This window comes from Oryzias melastigma, linkage group LG21, assembly GCF_002922805.2.
Source record: "Oryzias melastigma strain HK-1 linkage group LG21, ASM292280v2, whole genome shotgun sequence".
In the NCBI taxonomy this organism is placed as follows: Eukaryota; Metazoa; Chordata; class Actinopteri; order Beloniformes; family Adrianichthyidae; genus Oryzias; species Oryzias melastigma.
In genome coordinates, this window is record NC_050532.1 from 16,264,093 (window position 1) to 16,277,692 (window position 13,600).

Consider the following 13,600-nt stretch of genomic DNA (forward strand, 5'->3'; position numbering starts at 1 on the left):
TTTTTTTGGTCAACATTTTCCCTAATTGCTTCAGTGGGAAAATAAAAAAATGCCACATTAGTATTTGAAAGTGAGAATAAATTCAGTGACTTGTACGCGACAGTTTAAAAGTCCAGAATTTCATCAGTATATGAAGTATCTGCAGAGGCCTCTTGTAAATAGTTACTGTTGAATTATGTTCCCAAGTATTTAAAATAATCAACTTGCTCCAAATATACAGAGAGGCTGGAGGAACTTGAAGTACACCAGGAGCAGGCGCACATTTTCTGTCTCTGCTCTCTTACAGGCAGGAAGGCACCTAATTAATCAAATCTATTACAAATGCATTTTAACAAAGTAAAAATGTCATCAAAAAAGAAAAAAATATCTATATTTACCACCAATGATGCAACTCCAGTCAGCAGGCCCAACAGCAGACCCACCATAAAGAGCCCCACACTGCGGACCAACATGGTCACCAGGCCACACAGGGTCCCAATGCCAAGGCCGATGCCCACAGAGGCCTCCACACTCAGCTGGGTGTCCATCACTCTCTCCTTGTGGCACAGCATGAAGATGACCACAGAGCCGAACATCAGGCCAGTGAGGAACAGCACGGCCTTGAAGCATCGATAACCTGCAGAACACAGGCAGTAGATGAACCAAATGATACAGATTAGGACACATCAGGCAGAGATGAAAAAATCTTTGAATGTCCAACACAGTGCTGGTTTTGTTATAGTATTCCATCAAGATAAAACTGATTTAAAAGTTGGAACATATACACAATAGATATATGCTGAAAACAAATCTGGAATGATATTTGTTTGAATGCAGCAAACTTATACATCATTCATTACTTGCAATCTAAAAAAGAAAGTTACCAAAGGTACCCCCCCTCTCTCAATTAAAATGTGTTTTTAATTAATGAACTAGCATAATTTTGCTTTCTTTCTCAACCTGATTTTCAGCACCGATTTGCAGCTTTCTTGGTGGTTTCACAGACACCTCTAGAAATTCAAAAGGCTTTATTACTCTTCCAAATGAAAGATCAGCAGTAATTAAACAGAATATTTATTTAGTGGAAATGAAAATGAAGAATGCTAGCTGCTGGAGAATAATTTGAACAAATGAACTGACTGAAAACCTTTTAGGAGCAGCTTTAATATATGTGAATCATCGCATTAAAAAGAAAAAAAAAGGTCAGACGTATATTAGTCAGCACCCTTGATGGAAAGGAAAACATCTGCTTTCTTTCCAGTCCTTTTTCTGAAAGATATTTTTCTCTCTGAATCTTATTTTAATGAAAAATGAAAGGAAGAACAGCGTTGCTGTATTAAAACTAATCTTATCGAAAGTTCAAATCTCTGTGGCCTCTGCTTCCATGTTTATTAATGTTTGTGTCGTCTTTTATTTTCTCAGTGTCTGTCTTTCTCTCTCTGAATGGACTGTCTCCAGGGGCCCTGACATCAGATTGTTATTTTTGTTTAATCGGGCATTGCACAGCTGAGCCGCACAATACTTTTCCTCTCATCTGAGCAACTGTCCATTCTCCTCCCTTGTGACCATAAGTCGTTTAATTGACATGCCTTTTGTAGCTTTCTTTGTTCCTTCTTTTTCAGTCTTGTGTGCTCTTCTTTACGTCTTCCAGCGAGGATGAGTAGGGGGGGAAGAAGCTGTTGTACTCTGTTTGCCCCTCTGTGACAGAATGCCTGAAGGGTTACAAGTCTGATGTAGCCACCGCAGCCTTCTACCCCCACTCTCAGCAGATGATTGTTTCTTTGCAGCAGCTGCTGCAGCAATTCTCCATCCCTGTTCCCTTACATCTAATGATCCCATCGTTCTGAAAATGATTTCAGAAATATCTCACTTTTCCTTCACTATTTTGAGCTGACCTTTCACTGACTCCTCTTCTTTACCTCTCATCTCCCACCCTTCCATCAGTCCCAGGTTTTCTTTCAAGAATATTGTATGTTGTGGATATTTGGCATGCAATTCCAGGGTTGCTTGTATTGTATAGCAATTTGTGTTTTCTGTTTTGTTAGACTTCCTTAAAGAAATTTATGGTACTGTAATTGCTGAAGGAATTTGCTAAAGCTAAAGCTATTTGCATTCTGCTAAAATTGCTAAATGATTTAAAGCTGCAGATATTGCATTAAGTGCACAAACAATTGGAAGAATTTCTTGAAAAAATTCTGTAAAATGTAAAAATGGGTAAAGGTATGAACTCAGAATTAGTCCAAAACCTCAGTAGATGCCAAATTAGCCAAAAAAGTGAGCATTTTGCTCAAATGTTAGCTTACCTCCAAAAAAGTCCAAAAATCTTCAGTAGGTGACAAATTAGCCAAAAAAGCTAGCACATTCAGAAAATACTAGCTTAACTCAGAATTATCCCCAAAAAACCTCAATCGATGTAAAATTATCTAAAAACGTTAGCATGTTACTAAAATATTAGCTAAACTCAAAATTAGCCTTAAAAACCTCATTAGCCTTGATGTCTTTAACAAGCTAAATGTTTTGATACCAATATTGCATAGATTTTAAAGGGCACAAAAAATTTGAGGAATTGCATGGAATTTCAAAAATTGCAGAAATTGCAAAAGTTGCATAAAATCGGAAAACATTGTGTAATATTTCAAAATTTGTGTGAAATTTAACAATACCAAAAGTGAAGATGCTGAAGGATTTTAATTGAATAATTTGCTTAAATTTGCCAAAATTTGAAAAATACCCATTCATTTTTTTCAAGCTTTCAAGTTTATAGTAGAATTTCAGAAAGTTTCAGACACTTTTACATTTTTTAAGCTTAATACCAATCTGTGAACTTGAATTTTTCAAGTTTTTTTTAATTGGATTTCAAGTCTTTAAGACCTTAATTTTGCTCCACAGGGATGTGGCTTGAAACTCTATGACTGGACAGCCATTTTTGTTGCCATAATGTTACGCTGGGGTTGTGAGGGACTGTAAGCAAGTGGGAGAGAGTGTAAACAAAAGGATGATGGGAAATAAGTGCTGGGTTACTTCCGTGCAACTTCTCAATGGGGAATATCTAATGAATTAGTGCCAGCCCTTAGAAAATATCCTAGAAAATTCAGAGCTTCAGTTTAAACATTGGTCTATTTAGCAGTTCATTTAGATACACCTATTTTACAGACTTATTTTTTATTTGCAATTTTAACTTCAACTTCTTTTACCTCCCGGGAAACCATACCTGTTATAAAAACAATATTTCTCCCAATGCTGGCATAAAGCTTTAACCTCTAAGTATGTTTTTGTAAAGTTTTGAACATTTGATTGGATATTCTTTGAGTACTTCTTGGTTATTATGTTATATTCTCACTTTTCTGGAAGAAATCAGGGAGATGCCTTAATTACTGCTTATGATGCCATGAAATCTTTCCCTTGAGCACAAAAGTGTTAATGAGAGCTCCTCTGCTTTGGAGTTTTCAAACTCTTAAATGTTTGTCGGCGTTCGTTTTTATGTTAAATATATATTTTGCAATAATATGAGCACAATTTCGGACTTACCAAAGAAGCAGTAGATGATTCCAAAAAGACAACACATGGAGCAGACCACGGAGGGCACGATCTCATATTTCCTCTCGATCTCCTGGTCACACTTCAGCCCCACCTCAGCCAAACCCAGCAGCTTGCTGGTGGAGGTCATGGTGACTGAAGTGGAGGAGGGCAGACTGATGGAGGAAGAGGACTGAAGAGGATCTGTAGAGATTTCTGGATCAGCAGGCCTCACCCATGGAGACGCGTCTGCCTGCAAACAAGAGGAAAAGAGTGATGAAGAGGACGCGGTGGCGAGGTAAGAAGGAAACAGAGTGATTATTGATTGCTGTTTGGGAGTACTCGGCTGTGAGTGCTGATGGTGCAATAAGCAAGAAACCGTCATGTGTTGCTGCAGACTAAAAGTGATGCAGCAACTTTAACTCATAGGAACTTGAGATAGAAAAGTTGCCACAAATACTAATAGTTTGGAAGTGTTGCACCAGCTGCAAAGGAAAAATGAAAACATGATGGGATCAACAGCTTGTTTTTGCAGATTTTGTGGGCAAAATTTCTATTACATAACTCTTTGTTTTGCATTTCTGATTCAGTATATGGCTCTTAAAAATAAGAAGTTTGAATTTTACTTTCAAGAGTGGATCAAAGTGGTCGCAGAACATCACACAGTTACTGTAACTGCTGCTAACTCTGACCCTTGGGATGCCTAAAATGTGCATCAAACAGGAAGGAAAATAGCGAAAGGAAGAAAATTGGCTCTGAATCAAATTGCTTATGTGCTTCTCTTTGAGTGCTTACCTCATTTTGAAGATAAAAAGGTACACCTGTGTCATTTCCTCTTCTAAAAAATGTAAATCTCAGTCTATGCCTGAGCTTTTAAAACCAGAGACAAGCCGTTTAAAATGACTTATCGGCTTTTGTGTGTCATTTAATTTTTTATTTAGCTCATCAACTTATTTTAACCATCTCAGGGCCAAATTAAGTTTTAGTAACAGAACAAAATGTGATATTTGGAGTAATTTAATTGTTGCAAATCTGTAACGCCTGGGTTAAAACTTTAAATAAGAAGTTGATTTCACATAAATAACTTTTAAATAAAATACTGGAACAATGACTACCCATTAATGCAAAGAAACTGCAGCTTTTCTGCAAAAACGACAGTATGTAAATGAGAAATGTTGGCCTTTTTCAAGAAACTACTACTAACTACTACAAAAAATACAACTAACGACTTTGTCATTTCATTACTATGCTGGTGTAAAAAATAAAGCTAAAAAAGAAGATACTTATAAATTCTACAATTTTTTTATGTTATTCTCAACTGTTTTCGATTTGTATATACTGCAAGTTATTTACTAAGAAATGATTTTTACATAGTTGTTTATTTTTTGTTGAATGTATGCATGCAAGAGGGACAGAAATATAAGTTTTTCGTCGCCTGCATAAGATGTCTTCTATTGTTTTAATGTTTTAAAGTTTTCTTGTGGAAATGAAATAAGAAAAAGGAAAATAATAAATAATCAAAGACGTTTTCAATTATTTAAAATATCCTAATAATATAAATTAATCTCAGGAGATGTAGAAATAGTATAATTTTGCATACTGAAATGTGAGTAGATTCATTTAAAAAATGAATTGAATGTCTTAAAGAAATGGTTGGCAGCTTGAAATGGGAAAAACATTAATAGACTCAAGAGCAACTAATATAAAAATAAATTAATAAAATTGCAAAAAAAAAAAAAAAAAGTGTATTTGTTCAAATTAAGTCTTGCCAAAAACCCACACAACTGCACTGCATCAGGATTACAGCCTTTATGGTATCAGGCAAACGCCCACACATCTCCACATTCATTAGGCACCAAATCCCAGTGGTCTCATTTCTGGCTGTGACACAAATTAGGTCTTTTTAGTCAGCAGACACACACGGTGGATTCACTTAAATAAAAACATCAATGCATTAATACTGTATCACTTGCTTGGATGTAACTATGAAAGGCACTTTGAACGCGCTGAAAATTTTTCAAGCGACTCCACTTTCCAAAGTCTTCACTGTAAACTCTTTCTTCTTGACTGTGTTGAGTCATGGGTATGGTTGGAAAATGGAAATAAAAAATATGAAATTTTCATACTTCCGTTTCAGTTTTGTAAAAAAGAGAGTGACAAGATTGTGACAAGATTTAGAAGCTCAGATCCTTACCACATTTACAGCACACGATTATTATCTGCATTATGACAGAAGCACTAAAAAAGCAGCTTCTTGTTACAAACTAAAAAATATAGTTTTCTTATCGTCAGCAGGTTTGTGTTACAAATGTTACTGTTCTATTTGTTTTTTTCTTTAGGTCAATGCAGTTTTCATGATGACCCATAAACATGTTCCTTTTTTGCACCCATCTTGCCTGTAACAGATCTTGATCACACACTTACACACCACCTGTGACCTCAAACACACACATTGTTGAACTTCACAATCACATCCGAAAATTAACCAAACACAGGCATGAAAAAAAGTACTGTTGTGTTGAAATCATTAAGATTTTATTCTAAAATGTGCTTTAAAACGAGTAAACTTTTATCAGTTTAAGTCTTAAATGAGCAGAATTGAAAGATTATAGTTCTGAGTCACCTAATCAGATAAAATCGTGGCTCCTAGACAATTAAAAGTGCCACCACAATTCTGTTTACAATTTTATTGTTTTTTTTCTTTCACATCTGTGCACCTTTTTTATTTTATCTATTTATTTTTTTATTCTTTTTTGGTCTACTTTTCCCTTAGTTGTTACTACTATTTTTAATAATTTTGCTGTTGTGATTACTTGACAATCCCATCTGTGTTGTCTGCTCTCTGTTAACATTTTTATGTTGATTTAACTTATTTTACTTAGGAACCATAAACCTGCCTAGGATGGAAATTAGTCTAGAAAACTATATGTTAGCATTTTAATATGTTATATTATTTTATGCTGTCCATTTATATAGTAAATAAATAAAGAAAACATATGAATGAAAATGGATAAACATTCAAATCATGGTTGTCTGAAGATGTAAAGAAAAGAATGTGCTCTGCATGCTTAATTATTCATGTTTTTAATCGAAGTTCCTGCAGGTTAAGTTCCTAAAAAAAAGGTTGTTTATCAAAAAAAAATTACAAATCCTGCAGCTTCCCAAAAAAAAAAGAAAAGCTGTTTTCTGAAATGAAGGTGGTTGTTATTTAGAGAATGCAAAATTACCACTGAACTGAAAATGCTAACACTGGATATTATTTCTGTCCTCAAACAAATTCTTATAATTATAGTTCTCTGTTATCTAGCTAATTTGTAATTATATTGTTTTATATTTTTCTTATACTGCTGTTGTTTTTCACTAAGGTTTTTTTATATTCTACCAAAACTCTGACATAAAATGCTTGTTTTCTTAGTTCATAATGATAAGTTAAATAAACATAGACTGGGGTTTCATGTTGTATAGCTCAGACTTTTATTCAAAAGCAAAAAATATCTAGAAAAATTCACCTAATTAGAAATAAATCTCAGGACTGACAGACACACGTGACCTCTGACCTTTGTGGTGTGCACCCCATGAATTAAAAACTGAACTTAGCAACAAAAAAACAAAGTTTTAATTCTCTGAATCACTTATTGCTTAGAAAACACACGTGAGCATGTATGATGAAGAAGCTAATGATCTTGCTGATAAAAATAAACCGTCATAAATATTTTTTAACACATAATTTCCTTGTTTGAATACGATTTTGCTTTGATTTTGTGTTTCTGTGCAGGCTTTCTGTTTGACTCCACCCATTCTGATGAGCTGTCACAGCTGCCTGCACATCAGTATTAAAGACCTCTCCGTCTGTCTCCAGCGTTGGCTCATCTTGTGTGAAATCTAGTCTTCTGTGTCTGTGCTCCTGAAGTTATGGGTCTTGTAAATAAATCCTTGGCACTTTGCTAATTCCTGGCTTGTGATTCTTCCTGCTTCTGGGTTCCAACCTGCTAGTCTGACCGTGACAGTGTTGTTACATGTTACTGCACCTCTTGTGAGGTTCAAATAAAATCCCAAAATTAGGCTCTAGAAAGATAAGAAATCTTTTGTTCGGCAGGCGGCTGTGTGCCAAAATGTTCTTGACCAAGACACTGAACCCCATGTTACTCCTGGTGGTCTGGTTAGCACCTTGCATGGCAGCTCCACCCCCCCATCAGTGTGTGTATGTTTGGGGATTAATAAAGATAAAGTCCCATATAGGTATTTCTCATTTACCAAACGAATATCCATACTTCAATCCTATCTGAGCTATGACAGGACTCATGAAATCTACCACTTTGCCAGATAACGCAACAAAAATGCTAACTTTTAATGAAATTCTTCTGAAACAACTGCTTTTTCTTGCATCTGATTTTACCACTCGAACATAATGGGGAAATTCTGTGGAGGGGGAAGTCAAAAATTCTTGGATGTAGCGGTGGGTTGCTTAGATACGCCGTCTGTAATAACAAACGAACCCCGGTCCATGCTAGGCTTGGAATGACTGGCTGCTTTCTAATCAAAGAGAAAGAGTATCATGTAATTAGCCCCGGCCTGGTAAGTTGGGTAACAATGACATAAAAAGAGAAAGTGGGATCCAGATCAAAGTGTAGAAATGTTCAAAAAAAGGAAAAAGTTCTTCAATTTGAATCTCGCTTTTGCGCAAAAATCTAATTTTACAAAGTGGCTCCTAAATGAAAAACTGAAAAATAATCAATGGTTGAGTTTAAATGAAAATAGATTGATATGCACAACAGCAAATCAAATATATGCAGTTTGCAACAATTATCATCATCACACCCTAAGTTTAATCTTGGGTCACACTGTTTTGCACTGCTATGCCCCCAGCTCCATCCTCAGAGAGAGGTTTGAAAATGGTCAGAACAAGGAGGAGTTAAAAACAGCATATTATGCAACAATGTCACGTCTTGTCTGTTGCTATAACAACCAGCAGTGGTAGTAAGACCACGCAAATAAGACGTGGAACTCGTCTCCATGGGAATGTGCATGCTAAGAGCCAATCCATGACAGCTTCTTTGAGACTCCTGGCTGCAGATGGCCCTGACCTTTGACCCTATTCAGCTAGCTCCTCTTTAGAGTTTGTTCACACGAGGTTTCCCCTTCATTTGCAGGAACTGCAGCAGCACAAGGAAAAGTATGACTCTAGTTCTGGATTTTTTTTTCTCTCGCTACCTCTTATGATTAATTTACAAAGTAAAGCTTGACTTATCTTTTCAGTGAAGACACCTAAATGTTAATGTATGCACCAAACTAATGCTTTGCTTCAAAGTAAATAGGTTACATCCATTTAATCAGTTTGCAGTGTTTTACCTTTATGCACAAAAGCTAAACTAAATTATGTTTTAATTTTTAGCACACAACCACTGACCATAAATCAAACGTTTCACTATTTTACAAAGTATTTATGCATAATAAGGTCAGAAAAATATGTTAATTAAAAAGAAAGTGACCATATAGACATTTATGATGAAAAAATTAACAACAGCACTTCAAAGTAAAGTTTTAAATTAAATATGTGTTCTTTAATGCCGGTGAATCAAACGTTTTATTCTTAAAAAATGTAATTAATAAAAATATCAATAAATAGGGAAAAAATATATATAGTGGAAGAAGTCCTATTATTTTTTTTATATAAATGTTTAATGTATTACAAGTGACGCATCAATTCACTTTAATTTAATGTTATCAATTGACAGTCGAATAATTACATCCTCTATTTTAGACCGCATGTTACTACAGTCAATTAGAATTATTATAACTATACATTTATATTATAAAGTGCCATAATTATCATGTTATAATAACCATATAATATCATATTTCTATTTCTTATATTCATCCATGTTTTAAATGAACAAAAGTCCTGCCTTTTCTAAATATGAGTGACTTCATTTATACTAAATATACCTCAAAAATATGTTATTTGCTTCTCTTTTATTAAATGTTTCTCCATAACAGAAATGGGACTATCACCCATACCATTTGTGTACATCAAGCTCAAAATGACTCATTTTCCCTCGACTCCACTTACCAGCCCTGGAGTGTCTGAACTCTGCGGTGGCATCAAACTCTTAAATGAGGACTCACAGGCTCACTTTGTTATAGAGAAACAACGAGCCCGACGTTACACCGGCAGCGCTCCTGACACAAATCAAAGTTCACGTGATGATTTCTTCAGCCACATCCTTGCTATCCCATCCAATAATAAGCAGCCAATAATGATGGGACACACGTCAAGAGTGCTGGCGGTATAACGAGTTTCCTGCATGCTGATGGACTCTGTCTATTTTCCTGTCTTCCTCTGAATGAGTAGATAGTTTAACAGCACACGTCTCAGCTTTGCTGGCTTTGCATAATAGGTTTTAAAGGTACTTTTGCTACTTGATCTAAAGTTGTAATAACTCAGCTCCTGCTGTCTGCTTTCTCCTAAAATGTGATTTTTGCATCCTGCACAACTGACATAAATGGTTCAAATTCAAAAAGTCTTACAATAAATGAATGTATGCTCTTCATTTTGCATTTGGATGAAAAACCATAACAGGACAGTGGTCATGCTGTGCTGTGCAGAAACTCAAAGTGACGGTGAGGTCCTCTCCTCATTTACTGTGATGTATTGTGACATGAATGTGGGCAGATGTTTATTTTCCCTCTCTTTACCCTGCTGTGAGACAAATTATATATTTCAATTTTCTACTGATATAGGGAAGCAGTAGAGGGGGGAAAAAACAGGAAGGGATCGACAGTGTCTGTGTGTGTCTGAAGGTGTTTGTGTTGTGTGTCAGCATGAATATTTCAGAAGTGCCTCACTGACTGTCTGCAGTCAAGCATTACAAGAATGAGGACACACTGATCTTTTGGGAGAGGATTTATGGAGATGGACAGGCAGCTAAAGGAGGAGAAAGAGAGCAGTGACACTTCTGCAGGAGCACAATGTAGTGCACATGTGAAAAGCTGAGCATTTACAGAAATAACTAAGCTATTTAAAAAATATATCTTTATCAGTAGAATGCCATTAAATTCATTTTGAAGCATCCATCTTCTTGGGGTCACAGGGTCACTCGAACCCTGAAGGGTGAAGGTGCATTACTGAACAGTTTAATCTAAAAACATGTCAATAATTAAATGGCTGCAGTGTGGACGTTCAGTTGTCTTACTGTCGCTTAAGCTGTGCAGGTTCTTGGTTGTATCTGTTTCACGGTGGAGGTCAGTGAGCTAGAGCTCAGTGTGGATAAGCAACCGTAAGTTAGTCTTAAGTGAAATGGCTCTACGTTTTACTTGCTAATGCTCTTTTGCTAATGCCATTAAAGCCAATAGTGACATGTCAGGTGGTGTTAGTCTAATCAGGTTAACAAGATACTAGAGCGGAGAGTAAACAGAGGGAAAAGTCTCAATGACTTCTGAGCCAAGTCATGTCTTTACAGTTCCACTTCAATCATCTATATCAGCTATTTTCAAAGTGTTCCCATTGTTCAGTTTTATGCTGCTTTTAGCTAAAATTAAAATCGTTTTCTACGATGTAGTTTCTGCAAAGCTGCAAAAGTTTGTTAGGGTGGGATTGTTGGCGGAAGTAAACGTGCCCCTACTTCCCATCATCTCTATGTCTACTATCTCCCACAAGCCTACAGCCCCTCACAAGCTAACATTAGCGCTGCAACAAAAATGGCGTGCAATTTCAGAACTAACCAGCCGTACAGTTCTGAGCCAGCTCAGACGAGGAAATCGAAGACGTACATGGATCTGGTCATCTTCAAGGGAGCTTGTGGCTTGACATTGTAGGTTCTACTTTACTTCTACAAGCTTTTTGCTACAGTATTTTTTTATTTGAATAAAGAAATACCCAGAAATGCATTTTTGAGCTTAATTTTCTTTATATATGTACTCCATAATAAGATAATGCCACAAGGACATTTTAAAAACACCCAAAACACTATTTTAATTATTGTAGTTCTGTAAATAATCTCTTTTAATTTTGTTTTCAAGCAAAAATTTCTTAATTTTTATTTGAATGTTCTTTTGGTGAATGTATGGAATTAATTTATCTGGCTAACTGAGATCATACTATCTGTAGGTCATCAAGTGTTGGTTTTGGGGGCCTCTTTAGTGTTTATTATTGCCTCCTATGAAACATCATCGTGAACAGGGGTGTCTAAAGTCAGTCCTCGAAGGCCGGCCTCCTGCTGGTTTTTCGAGTAAACCTGCCTTATCTGCTGCTGATTACCTGGACCAGGTTGGTTGGAAAACATGTAGGACACCGGCCCTCGAGGCCTGACTCAGGGACACCACTAATTTAGAAGAATCTTGTGTTCCAGAAATGTTTTTAGTTTTCAAAAACAGAAATACAAACAGGATTTAAATCCCTTTGTTTCTTTTTGAGAAAAGCAAGATCATTTATGATAATGCCATTCCATGATTACTAACAGGTTGCCTGTTCTTCTGTCCAATCCATCTGCCACCAGACAAAATACTACTATGTGTGTACATAATGACCATTTCCTGCACAATCACTGAGCTTGTTTGGGCAATAGTCATTCCAAAGACTAAAGACGTTTCCTTATGAGATGACAAAAACTACTTAGGTTTGAGACTGGGTCATATTTTGATTAAATTGAGAATAAAAGCCTTTAAAGTTAAGTAGGGGTTAAAATTAATACCGATAATTCTTTTTACTAAGAACAGCTGACATTTTTGTGAGTAAAATTTAAAAACATAACACGTTAAAGTTTAACTTAAACTAAATCTTGTTCTGATATTTCATTCATGACACCTTATAAATTATTGCATTTGAGCATCACACCACAGAAGATGATGGTTTTTACTCTTAGTAATAAGCCTTGCAGTAACATGACAGCACAGTGAGTGCAGCGTTTAAATAAACAACAGTACATGAGCGCTGGTGACCTTTGCTATCCAGAGGAGGGCTTCCACTCAGATCACAAGTCTGACACTTATGCACCAATTACCACTTACTTGTAATGTGGTGTAAGCAGTGTAGAGAAGGAGTAAAAGAACTGGATTCTGATGGGGGACCTTAATTTGGTCCTGGCATACTAACAAATACAAAAAAAGAGCTTTACTTTTAAATCCAGTTTCTAAAAAGAAACAACAAAAAAAAAAGCTTGTATTCATGAAAAACTTGATGTTTCATCCATATGGGAACTGTCACTTCAAACTTGCAGAACCACTATGAGACACAAACACACATCACTTATAATACTCCTAATATTAAGTGGTTAAGAATGATATTTCTCTTTTACTTCAAATAAAAGACAGTTATTGCTAGTTTTCTTTTTCTTATTTGAGCTTACTTACAAGTATGGATATTCCTGTAATTGGCAGACAACCTTTTATCAACTGTATAAATTTGATTTTTCTTTTTGACAATATTAGTAGCAGTAGGTCAAGTGTGATTCACTAATACATAGTTTTTACAATATATTGACATGTTTTAATGCTCACAGATGAGTTTGCTGATTTTTTTTCATCTAAGATTTAGTTTGAGTTGGGATAAACTTGTTGGCTTTTTTAACAGATTGGCTGATAAGATGTTTGCACAATGTTTGATTAAATTAACTTCAGGCTGTAACATTTCAAAACCCAGATTGTTAAATTTAAAAAAAGAAGCATACATATTAACCAATAATAATAATAATAATAATGATTTTTTTGCAATAGACATTGTATTAGCCTCTGAATTCTTGAGTGTGATAGTGTTGGGCTTTCACTTCTTCCAAATTTGAATCCAAAACTTCTTCCTCAATAGACACTTTTAATAAATTTGACACATTTTTAAAGGAAAATGTATAAAACGTCATATAATTAGACGAACTTCTACTGTAAGATCTTTTTTTTTCTCGGATCATCCTGTGATCTATAGTAAAAGTGTTCACAGTGGTCTTTAATTACAAATGTACCATTTATAGCCAAAATTTAAGAAAAAATGTAATTTTCTAGGACATAGTTTCTGCAGAGCAGAAGGAGTTCATCAGAAATTTGCCCCTGAGTTGTGGGTGGCACTGTTGGTGTGGAGTAAGCCTGCCCTCATTTCCCATCATTTCTATTTTTATGC

The 13,600-nt window shown here is 35.5% G+C and overlaps 1 protein-coding gene across 1 annotated transcript in view; it reads right to left on the reverse strand.

The window, feature by feature from the left end:
• tmem198a (transmembrane protein 198a) overlaps positions 1–13,600 on the reverse strand; it is a 28,845-nt gene that overhangs the window by 9,184 nt on the left and 6,061 nt on the right. Inside the window, exons 2-3 of the mRNA XM_024287099.2 lie at positions 3,508–3,748; positions 378–616 (exon numbers count right to left, since the gene is read on the reverse strand). Of these exons, the coding sequence (XP_024142867.1) occupies positions 378–616; positions 3,508–3,646 (378 nt within the window). The 5' untranslated portion in view covers positions 3,647–3,748. The remainder of the gene's footprint in view (positions 1–377; positions 617–3,507; positions 3,749–13,600) is intronic.